Raw genomic sequence first — 21076 nt, 5'->3', positions numbered from 1 at the left:
GTTTTACTTGTTTTATGATAGTGTTTTTATTTATTTCTTGTGCTAACATGTTATGAAATTTATCCCAGGCCTCCTCCACGTTCTCTATTTGGTATATTGTACTCCAGCCTATTTGTTTGAGTTTTTCTTTCAAGTTTGAGTAGTTAATTATTTTTTTTGTGAATATTTTGTCTTGGTTGGGTTTTGTGTTTTCGGTGTCTATTGCTATCATATTCATGTAGTGATCTGTGATAGTGCTTTCAAGTACTACGGTTTTGGTTTTTAGTTTTGTTTTGATCATTATATGATCTATACAAGTTTTTGTGTTTTGTGTGACTGGTGTTGGAATCTTTATCGTTGGCTCCAGTCCATGCTGTGCTAGTAGTGTTAGGTATTCTATGTTTTGTGGGTGTCCGTTTTGTAAGATGTTTATGTTTAGATCTCCAATGATGATGATATTTTTATTTTTGTTGATTTCTTTTAAAGTATTGTTAAGTGCAGTTAGGAAATGTGTGATGTCGTTTTTGGATGGAGATCTGTACATCGCAAGAATACACGTTTCTTTATCATATGCTATGTGTATGCAGTTGGAGTCTATTATGAGTATTTCTTTGACGATTGTATTTATTTTATCATTGATGTATATGACTATGCCATCATTTTGATTTTTGTGTTTTTTTGTGTGGTGTGTGTTATAGTTTTCTATTGTTTTTGGTACATATTTATCGTTCAACCAGCATTCTGTCAGCACAATTATATCAAAATTATTATCAAGCTGTTGTAGGTATATCGTAAATTCATCAAAATTTTTATTAATTGACCTAATGTTTTGGTGTAATATTTTGATTCTATTTTTTTATTTTGTGATGTTCGTCCATATATTAAAATCGTTTGTACTTACACAGTAGTGTTGGTTGTCCGAGTCTGTATATTCCATGTAATCCGCCTAGTTGGTGATTAATTGTGAAATTATATGATGTGAAGTGTATTTATGTTAGTTTGTTAATGTCATCACAATGTTTAATATTGAAAATTTTGCCTTCCGGGGTCTTCCTGGTTAATAGATGGCCTCTTCGAAACCATACAAATTTGTAGTTAATTATTTTTGCATGGTTTTTTAATTTCCACATTAGTTGCTTGTAATATGGCGTCATTACTGCTCCAATGTAAATGTTTTGTTTTCCGGGCTGGTGTATTGCCTCCGTGGTGAGACCTTTTCTTGATGATAGTATGGCATCCCTTTTATTTTTGTTATTTAATTTGAAAGTTATTTTCGGTGGGTGGTTTGGTCGGCGATCTTGGATGTGATTTAAATTCGAAATTTCTGTGTCTTCAGTTTGAACTCCGCACGCAGCAGTTATTTCCTTTATTATGTTTTTTGTCATTTTAGGATCATTATTTTGGATACCTGATATTTCGAGATACTCTTCCAGTGTCGCCTGTTCCATTTCTGTTGTTTTTACTAAAATACTATTGAATTCTATGTTTTTTTGTTCTAGTTCATTTTTTATTTCAGATATTTCTTTTTCTAACTGTGGAATTTTTTCAATAGATTTTATTAATGTATCGTATTGGTCGCTTATAAATTGAAGCGATTTTTTATTGTCCGCAGATTCCGTTTCTATCTTGTTTAAAATCACTGTTTTCATTTCATCGAATTTTTTGTCGATGTAATTTATAATGTAATTCATATTTTCTGGGTTTTCAGTGTGTGTTGAGTCGGAAGGCCGAAAGTTCTTACTAGAAGAAGGAGTGTAATTGGATTGTGATTGAGTTTTAGGATCCAATATTTTACATTCTTTGCATTTCCAGTTGTCTCTGAGTGTTTTTGACATTTTTTAAAATTTTTCTGCGGTGCTATTTATGCAGGTGTAATGAAATGCATTTAAGCATATGCTGCATTTTATGCTCTTGTTTTGACTAATAATATTATCGCAACTATAGCAGTCCATTTTTGTTATTATTTACGTTTATTGTAATAATGTATTTATTTATTCGGTTTCTGTATATTTGTCTTTTATGCGAGGTTTCTTGATTTTATTTGATAATGGTAATTGATTTATTTAATAACAGTAGTAAAAATATATTAAATTAACACTGTAGTGACATCTATTGGTTTACTTCTAGTTTTTGAAAGATATTGCTCGGTAGGTGACTGGTTTCGCTTGGTCCATTTGTCGATAGATGGTGTAGTACGACAAATTATAAATAATTATTTAAATTATAACGAATGATTTATGATTTTTTTTTTTTTTAAGTGTCGCTTTTTTATAGTGTTGTTGAATGTATCAGAATATAATTTCAGATCACATGGATTTTGCTTTGAGAATCACTTTTTGCGATCTATTTAATATATGAAACACTATTTGACACTAGATAATGTTCTTGATCAGTTTTAGGGTAGTTAGATAAAGTTTTTAATTGTTATTTTATTTTATTTATGTTGAATTTATCAGGGAAACACTGTTTTGTTCATTTCTACTGTTGTTTTTTTTTTGTTTTTGCACTATTTTAAACTGAAAACAATGGTGTTGACAAATTAGATATCGGAAGACCGTTAGGTTTGTTGAGTAAAGTTTTTGAATTTTTATTATTGTTTATTTGAAATTCACTCTTTTATGTATTAAACTTTGATTATTCACTATTAAAGTTTTTTTTTATACGTTAAATGACTTCAATTTAAACTAAAGATCGGGAGATATTTTGACAGGTGTTAACTGCACTAAGTAGGTAGATTAATTATAATATTATTATTATATTAGATTCGGTTTAAAGTGATATTTTTTCCGCATACATATCACTTGATTAATGTCTAATTAACACTATATTCATGTGATATTATATTCGCTGGTTTCACTTTTATTTTTAAGGTATAGTCGTTGACTTACAGTTGACCGCTCAACTTTTAGGTTAAGTATTATTGTACCAGGTTTTTATGCTGTTAAAGGGACTATTATTTGTTTTTGGAATTCACTGATTCACTCCACTGATTCTATCTTTTGTTTAATATGTTGGTTTAAATGTTATTCTTTAGATTTTACAGGATTTTTGTTGTTAAACTGTGGAGGTATTTTATTCCCTGTTGTTCGCGCAACGCAACTCACTGTTTAACAATAAACAGTGTCAGTCAACAATCATAAACAAATTATATAACAAAATATGTATAATTTATTTATTTATTTATTTATTGTTTAGGAACATTTACAGACTATTAACATGAAAAAAAATCATTAGATAAGCGCTGCAAAAAAAACGTATATGTCAACAGTCCACTTAAAAATGCTCACATCATGCACAGATTAAGTGTCATTATACACTATGTATTAACAAAAAAATATATAAACAGCAAAACAAAAAAATATATAAACAGCAAAATGAAGTGACTGCTTTATTAAAGTTATTACGAACACTAACAATTACGTTTCTCTTCACATTATGTTTGTATTGATAATCCAATGAAGCTAATGAGTAGTTCCTGCGATACGAATGACCTGACAATGTTATTATTCCTCCTACTGAAGTGAAAAACGTAACCTATGCAATCATAAAGGACTTCCATCCGATCAGAATCCGATCAGCCATCAGAAGATTAAACCTAACCTAACACGTTGGGCCACTAACCGGTTCCAAGCAAAGGAATTTTTGTTTTATTGGAAACACAAATTTACAATAAAGTCTTTTTCATGACGACAATTTTCACTGCGTTTTTTATTTTTTTTATTTTTATTTGGTACAATATTTTTTACATTATAAGTTTTCCAGTAATGTAGGCCTCACTGGGTGGCTTGCCCGTGCTGAGGCCTTTAAAATACTGTCAATATCACGCGACAACGGGACTGTTGGAATTTCATGAAAATTGTTTTGTTGTTGTTTGTATTTAACCGAGGATGTGTTCCCCATTAATAAGGTATGGAGCCATATAGAAATAGGAACAAGATAGAACAGTGAAATTTGTATAATCTGTAACCGTGTAACAAAAACACAAAACACTGAACACAAAATAATGCACGATCAATAGTGAATAAAAGTTGAAAAGCTAAACCTTAAAATGTTTGTTCCCCTTTTCGATTTAAAAAGAGATGATTAGCTTTAATATATATTGTGCAGATTTAAAAAAACGTCTCTTACCTTTTTTATATTACAGTGACTATTTAAACACTGTACATACAAATATGATGTTAAATATATGTGTGGCAAATTGTATTTCTTAGTCCTCCTCACTAGTGTGACCTGTGCTGAGGCGGACTAAAGTTATTCATTTCTGTTTTACTAGTTTTCTATGTCATTTTTATTGTTTTGTTGAGAGTTTTTTTCATTAATCTCTTCAACCAGCTTTTTATTTTTGATTTGTAATCATTCAAATTTTCTTTTCGCTTCATGTCAGGGAGAAGGAATAAATACCTACTGAATGCATCACGTTTATTTCGGAATTTATCTACCTAGTGAGAAACTAATGTGGACTCACTATTTGCACTTTTGTTGCGGTTTATCCTCAAACTACGTAACTGCCTCACCTCTACGAGTACTTTCGTACTTATATTTTATTTATTCATTTTTATATTTGCTTTTTTCTTCACAGTTATTTTTTTTCAAATAAAATAATTAAAATAAACAAGTTGATAATCATTCATCACTGGATAAATTACATTATATCAGATAGATAGTTACAGGACAGCCATTATAATAAAACACTACTAAAAATTGCAGCAATGTGATAAAGAACCTTTTTTGTATATTAACTCCACACAGGAGGCCCTGTAGAAAATAATTTCCCCCAGGGCCTATGTCATCTTTGGGGATGCTGTGTGGAGGGTCTTTTTGTGGAGAGGAAGGAGTGAACATGGGTCTTGAAGAGTCCCATGTTGTAGGAGGGAGGAAACACAGAGGCCGGCAGTTCGTTCCACAGCCGAGCTGTTGAACTTAAGAACGAATCGTAGAAGCGACCCGTTCTCATGTGACAAATGTCAACCGTGTACAAATGTTGGGCGCGCGTTTGGCGTGTATCCCGACTACGCACCGGTGCCGAAGGGATCAATGACGCTAGTTCCTCAGAGCATCTTCCATTGTAATACCGATAGAACAAGGACAGCATACCTACCTGACTCCTAGGCTCTAAAGATTGCAGTCCGTCTGTTAAGATTGGGGAATCTATCAAACGGACCGCCCGTTTTTGCACAGTGTCAAGGGTTTTTTCAGGTATTTAGGGGCTCCGGACCAGAGATGGCTGCCAAATTCGACAGTAGGGCGCACTTGCGATTTGTACAGGGTCGGCAGTTGTGTACTATTAAAGTATCTGCGGGCCCTGTACAGTACGCCCAGCTTCTGAGAGGCCAACTTAACTGATGGAAGGCCTGTTCGGAAGATTGCTTCCGTTGAAGGAGACTAGATTATCATTTGGATCCCTTTTAGACGTAATCAGACAGGATTGGGTCTTTGAAACATTAAATTCGACGAGATAATTTTTACCCCAGGAGGAAATACTCTCGAGATAACCGTCCATTCTCTGCTTCAAAGCCCTCCGAGCCGTTGGAGTTTGTGACCTAACATGACGTAGACGTGAAATCATTTGCGAACCCCAAATAAAAGGTGTTTTCAGTGACAATGACACCACCAGAGACTAAATTAATAAGGAAGATCCCAAAAAATAAAACACATTTTTAAACATCTGAACCATTCTGTAATATTTTATCACATTTTTTGTAGAATTCATCACTAGATTAATAATAATAATATATTTATTTAAATTTACATTATTTAATATTAAGCACCAAAAAACACAAATTAAGGTCATGATTAGTTTCTTAGAATAGGCACTGCCTATTTAGAAACTAATGTTGATTGCATAGTTAACTGGGCCATAATGGATTCACGCCTGTATTTCCGCTTTTCCTCGCCGTACATTTTACTTGTCAATATCATTGTGCATCATCATCATCATCACTTTTGGCTCTACAACCCCTGGTGGGTCTTGGCCTCCTCAAGAGTCTTCCTCCACTCATCTCGGTCCCGCGCCAGCTCTCTCCAGTTTCGAAGCTCCAAGGCAGACAAATCTTTGAGGACGTTGTCGCTCCATCTTAACCTTGGCCTTCCCAGGCTCCTTCTCCCTATCGGTCTTGAGCTCAGCAGGGACTTTGGTTCTTGATGCTCGGTCATTCTCTCCACATGACCTAGCCACCGAAGTCTTCCCAGTTTTAGGAACTTTGTAATAATACTTTGTGCATATATATCCAATATGCATGTATCATTATTTGGTATAATATATAACTTGTAAATAAATAAAAATAATTACATTTAAGTATACCGAAACTGCTTACGAATTACAACTTCGGAAGAGCGTGAACGAAACAAAATTAATTGGTGTTTGCTGGAATTGGGTGATAGTATGCGTAGAAATAAATATGGTATGGAAGGAAGAAAAACGGGATGACCAATCAATTACCACTGTAATCCTGCGAAGGAGCATACAACACAATCTCAATATAATGAGTACCACCACAACAAAATAGTCAACTTCCTTTTTTTTTACTTTTCAACGTGATAAAGTACCTACACTAAAAACATCAACCACTGACTTCTAACAGAATCCCAATCATTCGAAACAAAAGCACTCGAATTTGCACTATTTTCTTGCCATTGTTCTAAATTTCAAATACTCTTCCATCAAGGAGAGGTAGAAAAACTGACATCCCGGTAGGAACTAAACATATTCTATTTTCAAAACCAGATATAAATGACTGCACTACGCAGAATCATTTCAAACACGGGTATGTGTACTTTTATTATTATTTTTATGAAATAAAGAATTTATTTTAAGAATTTTTCACGACCTTTCAGAAAGGATTTTGTTTCAGTTTAAAGATATTGTTATTTAATTTGAGGATGGGTTGTTTAACAAAATTTGAACAATTCATCAAATTTCAAAATTCATTTTTGGGTTTTGTGAAAGTTTTATTCAAGTTCTGTTATTATATCATTACAGGCTAGTTTCTTGACAGAACTTAAATAACTACAGAACTTGTAAAAATCTTTCACAGAACATGAAAATTAACTTTGAAATTTTAAGAATTTATCAAATTCTCCGAAACAACCCAGCCTAAGAAATGGTTTTTTAAACATTTAAATAATTAACATAATGGTTAAAACGAAAAATCATCAACCCAAGTAGGTTTTTTTACAAAATCACTTTTTAAAAATTCAACTAAATTTTTGACGTTTTTCATATGTAAATGTATTATGTACCTACCTAGCTTATGGTTTTTCATGCATTTCACAGCAATACAAATCTGTTTCAGTAACTTAGCACAAATGACAAAATTTCTACTTATTATTTTCCCTGTTGAGTGTTCTCATGGAAATGAATAACTTTATTCGCTACGCGCCGTTACACCTAATCCCGCCAATTTATCGATATTTCGTGCGCACTATAAATCCAGGGCGCTAGTTCACTTCTCGGGGAAAATTGAATGCCGAACCGACTTTTGAAAATCAAATTATCAATGTTGCCAGACGCGAACAGTTCTATAATTAATTGATCACGCTCGCCATTACGCCATCTATTCGAAACCCATTACGGAAATTAATTCCGGGGAAATAAATTTCCATGGAAGCTTTGCGTTTTAGCGATTTTTCGATTTCTAGCAGATCTGTAATAAGTTGCCAGGTGCGATGAGAAATTTGAAGGGCGATTCTTTGATTTCTAGCAGATTTGTAAAAAGTTGCCAGGTGCGATGAGAAATTCTAAGACTCCGCGCGGTTCTGTGGTTTGAATGAGAAATAAGTTTTCCCTAATGATTCTCTCAATTAGCGATTTAACGGAAGTTGCAAACATTCTGTTTTCCGCTTTGGAAAGTATTTTAATTAAATGGGGTTTGTTTATTTGGTTTCTGCGGGCACCTTGATTAGTGGCATGCATCGCTCTTTGACCGGGGGTGAGCCGTGGCTTTTCAGCGGCTTATTTGTAGCAGGTATTTGACTGTCGGCTAATGAATTTCCTTTTAATTAATTGCGGATAAATATAGTTCAATCTATTTCATGACTTAGAACCAAAACCTGATCGTGGCCGCAATTAATATGCAAGATGTGAAATCAACTTAAATTTGAAAATAAAAAGTCCAAGAACGCTCTTTGCTATATCAAAATATCCACAAGAAATGGAATACTTGTATGAAGCTGATTTTTTTTTATCTGTAGCATTAAAAACTCTCACATCGTCATATATATACACATACACCCTTTTGTTTAAAGAATTTCTAGATTTTTTATTTGCTATGTCATTTCCATTGCATCCAATGAATTTGTGAACTTTAATGTTCACCAAACTAACAATAAATTAGACTTAACACCATACTGTTGATTGATTTGATGCAATGTTAAAAATAAGTATTTAAAAAAACTTTTCTTACTTTAATTTAATACTTTTGTTTTTGTTGAAGTACTAACACTTTCACTGACTGTGTGTATATTTAAAAATACATATATTTTGATGGTGTAACTGGTTTTGAAAGATGATTTTCGTGTCTAATCTATACCGAAGTTTTTCTTCCGATTTTGCACGTTTTGTTTTGTATTTTTCAACGTAACATTTTTGTGTTCTTTTCAATTCTATGAAAAGTTATATTTTGGTGTATGCTGTACAATTTTCTCAATCAATAACTTCTAAGCTATTTAAAAAAAAGCACTAACATTTTTGAACTACTCAAACTCCATTAATTGTTATCGAAAATCTAATATTTTCTACCTCTACCAGTTTTAATTCAGGCCTGAACGAGTTTTAAATGGTAATCTCTATTATAAAATTAGTTCCATGTAATGTATTTAAAAAGCAATTCAAATAGGTGTCCTTTAAAGTCGTCGCCTTTCCTATTGCTGCATCCTGATTGAATTTATAAAGTTTGAATCGGAAAAGTAATTTTCTATTGGATTTCTTTAAGAAAATGGGTCGAGCAATGTCGGTCAAACTTTGGCGCATGATGTAAAAGTGCGATCTCCAAAAGATTGGCTAAGGTTTTATTACAAAACCAACAAAAGAGTAAAGTTGAATTTTTATAACACAAATTTAGGTTAATATTAAGGATCGCTGACAACGGCTTATGCAAAATATTTTAAAATAAAACCCTTTGATTCACCCTAATTACCATAAAAGAAAAGTGAATGCATTTGGGAAATTATAATTATTTAAATAACGCAAAGCTTAAAATCGCTTTAGTTGTATTGGATGATAGAAATTCTAAATAAATTCTGTCAAACGTCTTTCCTGTTTCTTGAGACAATTAAATAACGTAAATTAATTTAATATTACCCCGAAATATTGCCTACCTAAACATTAATTATTTGGGTATTATTATTATAAAACATAGATTATTTGGGTATTATTATTATTTTATTTTATCTAACCTTACCTAACCTAACCTAGCCTAACCTAACCTAACCTAACCTATCCTCATTTAACCTAACCTAACCTAACTTACCCTAACCTAACCTAACCTAACCAATCCTAACCTTGCCTAACTTTACCTATTCTATCCTATCTTAACCTAACCTTACCTAACCTATCCTAAACCTAAACATACCTATCCTAACCGATAATAACCTGAGCTTTTTTTTAATTTATTTATTTATAAAACATGTCTCAATACATTTCTTTTATTTTTCCAGTTCGGCCAAAATAGTCCCTACTTATTTGCATGGTAAAAATTCTAGCCACTCATATGGTATCAGAAAAACCAACCTAAGAAAATGTCATTAACAGAAATTATTTCGGCCGTCATCCCATTCAACGAAAGCGAATTATCATTTTTTGTAATTAGATATTAAAATGCTAAAATTAAAATTTTCCCAAATGCAGTCTGTTTTCTTTTATAGTAATAAAGTAAAGACAAAATGTTTTATTTATAAATATTTCGTATTTTTGTGGCCAGCGATCCCGAATAATTACGTAAATTTATTTAACATTCAGGACTTCAATATGTTTTTAAGTATGGAAGATTTTGGTGGATAAGTTTCAGATAAAAGTGCTCCAGGCATTAATTAACCTAGTAGGTAATTTACTCGTTAGTTATCGACAGCCTTCAGGAGATTTGAGTTAAGACATATTTTTCAAGGTAAACAATGTTTGGAAATGCCGTTTAGAGGGTTTTGTAAGTAAGGGAAGGAAAAGAAGTTCTGTTTTCATTTAGGTTGATACCCGAGACCCAACTGCCCTCTACCGTTTGAATACTTTAGCGACCGACTACTTCTAGTACGAGGTGCGCGCATTAGAGGCTGGAAACATCGTGATTTGCAACAAGAACGCGCCGGTTTTCCCACAGTTTCTACAACCGTCTGGGCGGCTCCACTAAGACGCGCGATATGTAAACATTGCGTCTGCCACCAGACAGTCTAGTCTAACGCAGTGCAGTAGTACCACCCACACTTACTGTGACAGGGGAATAGAGATTGCTTTTCAGATTTAGTCACCAAATACAGTTTTTTTATGGACTTTTAACTGTAGTATTTTTAGTATTTATTATCTTTAATGAATTAATTGTAACCAACGAAAACTAAATTCACTTGTATTCGCCGGGATTAGTACCCGTGACCTCCGGACCAGAGCTTTACTATAAAGGTACGAAGAGTGGGTAGTAATCTGTGGGTTTGTATGAACAGACGTATTAATCCATTCCTTCTTCTACAGTGCATGGTGATAGGTCGAGAGAGTGCTAAAGATAAAAGGTCAAACGTCTCCATCAAAATCCTGAAAACGTGGACAAACTTTACCCATAGACCCGAGAACCCCTGCTAAATCACCAAACGTAGCGAGCCACTCAGGTTGACATGGGACAGATTTTTTTTTTAATTCAATTCAATTTGTTTATTCCTTTCTAAACATTAAAAAATTACTTTCTAATTTAATTACATTTGTGAAATGGTATTACATAATAAATAAGCGGTGTATCAACTATACCAGCATCAATAGAGCTTACCTTTTGAAGGAAGCTTCACCGATGCTGTATATGTCGATATCCTGATTGATTCTGTTCAACAGCAAGACTGCTCTCTCCACCAGCATGACCATTGGCAAGTTAGTCCTGCAGGCCGGGAGATAAAACAGTCTATGCTGTGTTGACGGAGATAACCATCAGGAATATAGAGACTAATACTCCCCAGATTTTCAAACCATCTACGAATCAGTTTAAAGAAGTGTGATACAATATGCACATTTTTTCTCATTCGTAGATGGTTCATACCGAGCATGTCTAAGAGAAAGTCAGTAGGATAGAGCCACGGGTAGTAGCCATACTCCCTCAGGTAGATAAATCTCATAAATTTCTTCTATACTCTCTCCAACATGAGGGAATACTTCACCTAATCTGGGCTCCAAACCACCGACCCACTCTCAAGACTACTATACTAGACTAGAAGTATTGGTTATCTTATAAATGGTTTACGAGGTGGCGGTACCCATACCCCATCTTTCCAAATTAAAATAAATGTAATAAATTAATTTTACTATAAGAGTAATGAAAACCTGAGATATTTCGAACTTAGATTAGTCTAGATTTTAAGAAGTTATCATATATAATTTTTCTGTCTGTTTAAGTGACTGTATACATCTTTTCTTTTTTTTGTGTGGTGTCATTTTCTAGATCAACAAGTATTTTTTAAACTTATTTTTCTACCCTGAGCTGCAAAACTATCAAACAATGATTTGAAGGTCGAAAAATAAGAGACTTAACACACCCACTTTTTTGAAACGTTCAATGGGAAGAAAGGCTTTAAATTAACAATAAATAAGATAAAAAATGGTATTAGATACCTACATAAAATACCGCTTAGTTTTTTTAGCACAACCTGAATATTTTTTGAATATTCATATTATCAATAAAGAATTACAAATGCTTAGATCTATTCTCAGCATCGCAAAAGACTTTAATAACCATAAAATTATTATACACATCTCTGGTTAGAAGACCGTGCAACAAAGTTGCTTCAAGAAATGTGGATGTACCTCACGTAGAATACAATAAGTATACGGTCTCCTCATTTTAACTCTCATTGCTTTTTGAAAATATTCAAATTAAATTTTGACACTTTATCAATTTCAAAATTGGTATTCCGATAAATGAAATCAATTTTGTGAATTTCCGAAGTATAGTCAATTTATTGAAATAATCTAAAAAACGAATTTATTTTACTGTATATTTTTTTTATTATTGATTGGACTGCCCTGAAGCTATTAATTTGTTATCATTACATGTATCTTCCAGATTTAACATATTGTTTCACAACAATAACTCTTGTGTTGAATTCTGAATGAATGAATTCTAATGAATTAATAAGTAGTCACTGATATTTTCGTTTTGAATTTTGATACATGAAGAACCGAATTAATTCATCACTTTTCAGTAAATAACACATATCATAATCTATGCATATGCTTCAGTATTCATAATAAGGGTTCTTCAGTTATTGTTGTATTAAGTTGTTATTTATTTTAATTCATGCATATTTTTTTATTTATGTTATATTGTTGTTATTTTAAAATTACTATTGTTATGTTTAAGTTACAACTGTTTTTAATTTAATTTATAATCTTATTGGAAATATAAGGCGTAAATAAATAAATTATAATTTATTACTTTGTATTCTGAATTTATTTTCGACATCTTTCCTTACTGAATCGAATAGCACAAATGTTCGACACATTTGCTATAGCGCAAAAAAACATCTCGTTTTTTTAACGTTTCAATTCCAAAAATACAAAGTGTTCGAAGAAAGAAAACAATGCCATAAATCGCGGAGTTCTCAAGTAGTTAGCGCTGAACGGTTTCAATGTGCAAAATTTATCATAATTATTATTTGTTTGATTTCCAAGTTTGTCCAATGCGCAATGACGTAAAAATAATTGAAGATGCGTTACAAAGACGAAATTTTAATGCACGTGGCCAGAAAGTAAATTTGTTTTTAGAAGAAGAAAAATAATGAATTGTTCTAAAATCGACATAGCCCCCCCCCCCCCTTTTACTTTTAAAAAATCTCAGGTAGGTGATTAGTTATTACATTCAGTAAAGCTGAGAAATCAAAGAATGAAATCCGTAACCGCAAGAAAACTTACGGTTACATTATTTCAAAGAAAACCTAAATTAGTTTCGAAAGCTCTCTTTTTTTGTTTCAAACTACATTTTGGAATTTAAGAAAAAATATATATATATTTTTTTTAAATTTGTTTTTGGGGTATTATGCCGTGTTGCGCTAACTCCTTCTTTAGCCAACGTTTAGGACAACATTGCAGTGTCCATCATCAGGGCAGATGTGTTACTTTTGTATTTATGTGTTGTTTTTATAACACCCCAAAAACAAATAACAAAAATACTTTTGGCCGTGAATATCTTAAATTATATATATTTTGATTAAAGTAATACATTTTTTGTTAAGTTCTGTCATTTAAAGTTATTAAAACGCCGGAAATCTTGTTCGCCTTCTGAAGACACAGTCAAACTTACTGATATAAAATACTGTTAATTTATTAACAATCTGGAAAAATTGTTCATTTTCCTGTTAAAAACGGGACTACAGGCCTTTAATAAATGAATTGACAAAATTCCTAACAAAGTATTAGTTAATGCGAATGTCTTATGAGAACGGCAGAACACGTGTTCATACAAATATTGATATTGATATTTACATACTGATATTGTAGCATTCCTTCATGATATTTATTACGTAAAGAACTCGTGTTTTCGTTATATTCTAAATGACTAATATTTTATGAAGAAATTGACTTTTTAAACAAGATCATTTTTCTCCTTGCACTGACAAACGATTTACAATATCAAGTTTAGATACCTAATGCTATCCGTTGTATTAATTGAGTAATTCTGTGATTTTATTACATTAGAGCAAAGTTTCGATACAAGTATAAGAACCAAACCATTCACAGACTGTTCTGCCACCCAATAGTGCGGCGGATTAAAGAAAAGCACTGGAAATGGATAAGTTAATTTTTCTGGTCAGGAAAAATGACTCATTAATCGTACTAACTAAATATTAACAAACCGTCACTCAGTTTCATAAATACAGAAATGACAGACCACCATACAATTCTTCTCGGCATACACATATATAGCCTAACAACTTCATACTCTTCAGTTATTCTAACTTTTGACATGACCCGACTCAAGTATTTAATTTATTCAACGGATCCATGTCTCTTTTTCACCCGTATTCTGCATCCTATACATTTAAGGGCTTTACTCCGCTCCATTAAAACAGCTAGTACCTTGGCCTTAATTGGATTCTGCGAGATACGGCAATGGCAATATATGGCATTGTTTGGTGCACATTTGCGCACTTCAGCCATTTTGAACTCAAAGTGAATTTATCTCGTTGAAAGGAGATAATGGCCTCCTTGAAAACGGAACTTAGTTAATTGGTTCCGTAAAAATGTATTTTTCTAGTGCAGCCGGCCGTTAGGAAAACTTATTAAACTTCCAACAAATCCCAAAGAACCGGGAAACTACTTATAACGAAGGCGAATACGCTGATAATGTGAAGTTCCAGAAATACTTTTTTATGTCTTATCAAATATGATATTGATTTTTGTAAAATTAATTAATATTATCAAATACAAAATGTATGAATTTTCGTGTACATTTGAAAAAAATGGGCCATCATTTTTACGATAGGAAGGTTCTTAATTGTCAAATAGACGCAAATATAACTGCCTTTTTGTGTGTCTGTATTGATATGCTAACGATCGCATAATGTATGCCCCTCTCCATCTTACCTATCGCAACATCTCTATTATTGCCTCATTTGGCTGACATCACATTCACACATTGATAGGTAAGGTAAGTTTAGGTTAAAAGATCGCGAGAATGTTGAAACAGTCAGACAAAATCCAACAGATTTACGGAATAACTTAATAAATAAAACCTCAAATTGTAATATTTAATCAATGAAGGCAATACTAAAGATTCTCAAACAAAAATTTTAAAAAATTGAAAAAAAATTCGGTCGCATCTAAGAATTGAACCCAATGATGTAACACACTTCGACAAACAGCTACAAATATTATCTTCATTTTCAAAACGCACATTTTTACTGGCTTAAATATTTTTCGAAGATATTTTCTAGATTGCATTTAATTCGGTTTAAATCTTACCATCATACACAAAGATAGCAGCCAATAAAAATATGCGTTAAGAAAATTAAGATAATGTTAGTAGCTCTTCGTCGAAATATGACAAAGTTAAATATGATTGAAGGAGAGGGGTTAAATTAGCTCAATGGTGGAGCAAAGGTCCTAGGTTCAATTCCTGGATTTTTTTTTCTTCATATTTTTCGTTTGAGAGTGGTTAATAATATCTTCAATGATTAAGCTTTATTTTCGGCCAAACATCACTTTTATTACAGTTTATTTTAATCAATTAAGACATTGGCCCTCAGTTGGCCCCTGCAGGCTGTCTTCTAGGCTGAGACGTCATTATAATAAGAGTTTTCCACTTTCTTTCTCCCCGGGGCCACGATAGTTACATTATATTTTCATTTTATTTTTGTATATTGTATTTTGTTACGTCAATTTTAATTTTCTAGTTCTAACTAAGATACAATTGTGATGATGCGTTTTTCCTAGATCATTGAATTTCACCATTCTGAATGGCTGAAGTTTAATTTTGTCTTGCGTTGCTTCCATACTTCCATACAGAGTGGAAGATACTACCAGTATCGCCCTGGTGTAAGACCACCATTCAGAATTGAAACGTTGCTCCAAATGGCTTTAGCCGTGTTTAGTGACTAGATCTGAATAGCCAGGTACTTCCCCACCTTCCTCTTTCCCTTCCCCACTTACCTTCAGCCTCACAACATCCCCCAATTGGGGATGCCATAGTCTCACTGGCTCCAGACGGGAGCAGTTGGGACTCTTGTGAGGTATTCACTATAAAAAAAAAAAAAAAAAAAATACTTCTTAAACATTTCTAAGCACACATGACAATGTATAAAGAAAAACAATACATTCTTCTGGTAGGAATTTATATCTTTATTTACGATTTTACGTCTAACAGATGGAGCTGTTTTTCAAAAAAACATGTTTTTACCTCTCACAGGTAACATCTACATAATATATTTTAAAAACTCACGCATATTCGAATACAAAGTTGTGTCAAAATTTCAAAGCAATCGGTGAAGAACTTTTGGAGATTTAAGATTTTGAACAATCGAACATTTTTATTTATGTAGATTGACCACTGAAGCAATCCTCTACTTTAATATCCGTGATATGAATGTCTTTTTAGTGAATACCTTAGGAAGACGTGATAAATCTGGATTTTTCTAAAGATAATTAAGGTAGTCCTACGTAGATATAGTGGGGATAGGTATTCAAAGAAAAAATCAATCCGCTCTATTGCCTTCCCGATTGGATGAAATGTTCGAAACTTAAAGCACCTATCATAAAACTGGACAAGAAAAGAGCTCTTCTTTTATTGAATTACATTTTTCATGTGATACTTTTTCAATTTTACTTTTAAATTCACAGAAGTTTTTCAATTTTGAAATAACGTATTTTATTTTATAACCGTAAAAACCACGCATGTCCATCGCCATTTTTTATGTTCTTTAGTAGAATCCGTCTGTTCGTGGCGGTGAGTGATGGTTGAAATGAAAACATGTATAAGTAAGTGGGTATCCTGTATTTTTTTGTGTGGACTTCAGTTAAGTTAAGTTGGAATTTTATTAAGAGATCTAAAAAAATAATAATATATTGTATATCACAGGAAAAGCAATGTAATAATTACGTTTCATCAGTCATCCAAACAGTTACGCAGTGCATATCTAAAACGGGTTAAAAAAAGCTAAGTTTTTCGCTAATTCACGAATAAATAACTGCATATTTATATGATTATATAAATATTAAAAGTAGTAAAAAATATTTCAAAAAGGTTAAATTTGAATGACTACAACTATCTGTAATTCAATAAAATTATTAACTATTTGATTAAAAATCATTTCGAGATTGGTCTGTTTTCTCTAGATAAGGCTAATCACTTGATTATATTTAAAGGTCACAGTGATAAATATACAATGTTAGTCTTTTCCTAAAATATAACTAATTTATTTAGGTAGGTGTTTAATAATAATTAGGGAATTTGGTAAATTGTGTTTATTTGTCAATCTATGGATATTTCAATCCATGAGTTGGTTTTGTTTATTTAAAGAGGAAACATCTTGAATGTATGTATGTCCCTCTCCAAACATGAGATATTTTCGATTAAGACGGTATTAATTAACATTAAAAAAACATATATTTTATGTTTGCCCTTAGTTTTAACAAAATGTATTTAGATTTTTAAATAAATATGTTAATTAATAAATATTTTGATATTTGATAAAGAAAAAAAATATTAATTAAAAAATTTAATACAATTTGCAGAGTGCCTTACTTTTTTACAACAGGGGAATGACGATTAATGCTGATTATGAATAAATGATTATTAATAATTCCAATGAATTTATGTTAAATTAATAAAATCTCAAAACACTTCCGTAAGCGTATCATGGTATTTTCAGTTAGGTACATCTGTATCTGACATGATGTTGAGGTTAAAATTAAACGTTCTTACATTTTGAATAATGTTGATCTTTGTTGATATTTAAATTTCGTCACCCCCCATGTACACGTCAGACACAGTTGTTTCGCGAAGCACGGAGCTTTAAGGGAAAATATGCCATGAATAACAATTAAAATTAAAACAGATTAACCAAAATGCAAGCAGACTTTAAAACATCAAAAAACCCGTATTTATTATTTGAAAAGATTGTTATCAAAATCTATCGCAAGTAATGTAATGAAATTTAAAATGGTGTTTTGAATCTGAAAATAATTTTTAAAAACTCAGTTTAACGTATTAATCCGATAGGACATTATTATTTGTATCCTGATGAAGGAACCTATATGGTTGTGAAGCATGAAATTTAATTGTAAGAAAGATTTATTTTAAAATATTTTAATTCACGCACGTTAGTAATGTTGACAACACACTTATCTTTGTTATTCTCGTAGTTTTTAAAATTGTTAGTCATGTATCTGTATACTTATCCTTCCTTTGTTTAACTTTTTCATTGCAAACTTTTATTTCTTTATTTTATGATCACTGTAAGAACGGTGGTTTTCTCATATATTAAAGAACACTACTTTCCATAAACACAAACACTAGCTTATTTAAGTAAATAATATAATAATTCACAAAATTGTAAGCGAAAAATCATGTAAAATATGTTAAGACCAAAATAATAATAACTTATAAAAAAAAAAGAAAATTATATATTTTTTTAATGATGGTTGAAACAAAGTTGATTAACCCACCGAGTGAATTTGATTTATAGAAAGAATTTTATCGTTATGTTTACTGCGCTCTAAGAGGAAATTATAAGCCAAAAATGTATGTATTCTTAGTATACCTATAAGATACCTTGAAGGTAGCAGGCATTAAAATCGCTTTACAAACGGAGTCTAGAAACGTTAGATTTTAAGCACGAAACTGGTTTTTATTTATTTTGTAAATGATTATATAAGAAAGCAAAAAAGTCAATCAAGTGAACTGTTACAGATAATCTTAGCTATAAAACTGTTTTTTTTAAGTTGTTTCCTTTACGTGTTCGTACATTTCTATTGAAAAAATGTTTTTTTTAGTAGTTTACATTTATATTTTTTATTGAGTAATTTATTTTTTTATTTGTATACTACTCAAGCAAAACGATAGTAAAACATTGAATTTATTTAAAGCATATTTTTGGTATCCATAATGTACACCAATTCGTTATAAAGATTAGATAGATCAAAATAGTGATTTAGCATTAAGCTTCGCCTTAATGAGAGCGAGAAAAATCCAATAGAAAATACTAGGTTAAAGATGCAAAACGCAAAATAGATTAATATATATCAAAGGAAAGAAAACAGTTCATCCTGTGTACACATTTTTCTATGTTAGAATTAAGCAACATGTGGGATTTGTACTTGTTGTCATAACTTAAATTTAAAAAAATATATATTACTTACTAAGTTAGTAGAAAATAATTGTTCATGTACTTACTGACAACCTCCATGTACCCCGAAACGACGTTGGTTGTGAAGGATGGCGCGTCGGCAGAAACTTCGCAAGTGAAATTTCCAGACAGGGTGAAATCCACCTTCTGCAGTACGACTTGCGTAGCGTTGGACCCTGCGAGCTGCATAATCAAAAGCAAAACTTTAATTAGTTGATTCCTTCTCAAATCTATGCCTTTAATTCGCCAGGAGACTTAATAAAATAATATCTGTTAACCTTTACCTTCCGCGCGCTCCGGTGCTGCACATTCAGACTATTACTAATTAGATTATTAGGTAAAGCTGGCCGTGAGCCTGGTTTAAGACCGTTTTAATTAAACAAACACCATGGTGATAAGTAAAAAATATCTGTTCTGAATTTATACATCTATTTATACATCATATTTATTACATCGCGTTTATAAGTAAGGAGGTCAGTGCACTATACAGAGTTTTGTGATTTTAGGTCGAATAATAAATACGAATGTTTTCGTTTATTTCTTGTAACTCTTTATAGTAGAAAAGTTAAAATATTTCAATTAATGTGATGAAATCTATTAAAAATCCTTGACTACATGAAATTCGTGAGATATACGTTACCGAAAATTTACTATCTATGTATCGGTTCCATGATAACTCAACACAGTGACAATTCAACACACTTTTAAAAAGTGATATAAAGTCATTAGAAACGATGAAAAAAAATAAAATTTGAACCTAACCTAACCTACTTAACCCAGTTAATAAAGTTTTTGTTTCATCACTTTCCATGACTTTATATAACTTTTTAAAGGTGTGATGAATTATCACTGTGATGATTTCTCTGGTCACCCTATGTATCAGGGAACACAGTTTACGCAATAGCTTCGTCCATATTTCACTAGTGGCAAGCTTGATATATATCCTGTTCAACTAATAAATACATTTTAATTCGGTAGTCAAAAGGGTAAAGTACAGTGCATTAAATCATGTGTGACTAGACATACATAAACGGCACTTCCCATTGATTTTCGACAAAGCACTTAGCCAGGCACGCACAAACAGCAATAGATAAATGTAAATCAGATTTTTTCAATTCATTAAAAAAACTTTTGAAGGATAGCGTTACAAATCCATATTGTAAATATCGAATGAACAAATTATATTAATATATGTGATCGAAGCATGAAAAAAAAGCAGACACAGAAAATTAAAAAAGGTTACGGTACAGAATCCAATCCAATACCTCTGTCTTACCGGGATCTATTAAGACATAATCTCCTTCATTCTAACCGCCAAGCTATTAAAACCTGATTATTTTCCGTCGTTTTTATCAGTTTTCCATTTAGATTTAATAATACTATCGTCTTCCTAAATGATTTAAACATATTTTTCTCTTGCGTTTGGTACGTGTACCCGCAATTATTTTATCCAATTCATTCATATAGAAATACCTTAAATATTCACTCTGTATGAAAAACGTTTGTAATAACAATAAAACGTATTTATTTCAATTCCGAAATATGAGGAGTTTAGTGCTATCCCACTCATCCCATAAAAATATATACGTAGATGTAAAAAAGTAGATAGAAATTATATTTTTATTGATCACTGGAATATCTCAATAATAAAATCGAACCTTGTCAAGTCAGTTAACATCACCGGAGAGGAAAGGTTAAGCCAGGTTTTTGTTGCCGGCGCGGCTTATCTTTCACGCCCAGCAATGGTAGTCGTAGATATCCCAGGAACTTGGGAGTTTGCAAAACAATTAGTTTGGTTCGAGGAGAGTACTCCCTATTAACCACAGTCAATGAGCTTCAATGCGAAGTAAAATCTACTCAAAGTTGTGGAAGTATAGAATCCCAGATTCGTGCCAAAGTGGTGTATATAATAATATTATTGATTTGAATTTAACTTTCTACAAACTACAGTAAAAGCTATTTTTTGTGTTTAATTCGTAGAACTCCATTTAATTTACTTTTTAAATTTAATTAAAATCAAATTTAATAATATAATTATTAAGTTCTGCAAGTATTTTTTGGTTTTTTGTTATTG

General features: G+C 31.8%; 1 protein-coding gene across 1 annotated transcript in view; it reads right to left on the bottom strand.

Annotated features, from left to right (window-relative positions):
- Positions 1-21076, bottom strand: part of LOC149417983 (uncharacterized) — a 43636-nt gene that overhangs the window by 14314 nt on the left and 8246 nt on the right. Inside the window, exon 3 of the mRNA XM_089639271.1 lies at positions 19050-19185. Within this exon, the coding sequence (XP_089495397.1) occupies positions 19050-19185 (136 nt within the window). The remainder of the gene's footprint in view (positions 1-19049; positions 19186-21076) is intronic.

Source organism: Hesperophylax consimilis, chromosome 14, assembly GCF_061612785.1.
Source record: "Hesperophylax consimilis isolate HC1 chromosome 14, BYU_Hcon_1.0, whole genome shotgun sequence".
Lineage (NCBI taxonomy): Eukaryota > Metazoa > Arthropoda > Insecta > Trichoptera > Limnephilidae > Hesperophylax > Hesperophylax consimilis.
This window is presented reverse-complemented; position numbering and strand designations above follow the sequence as displayed.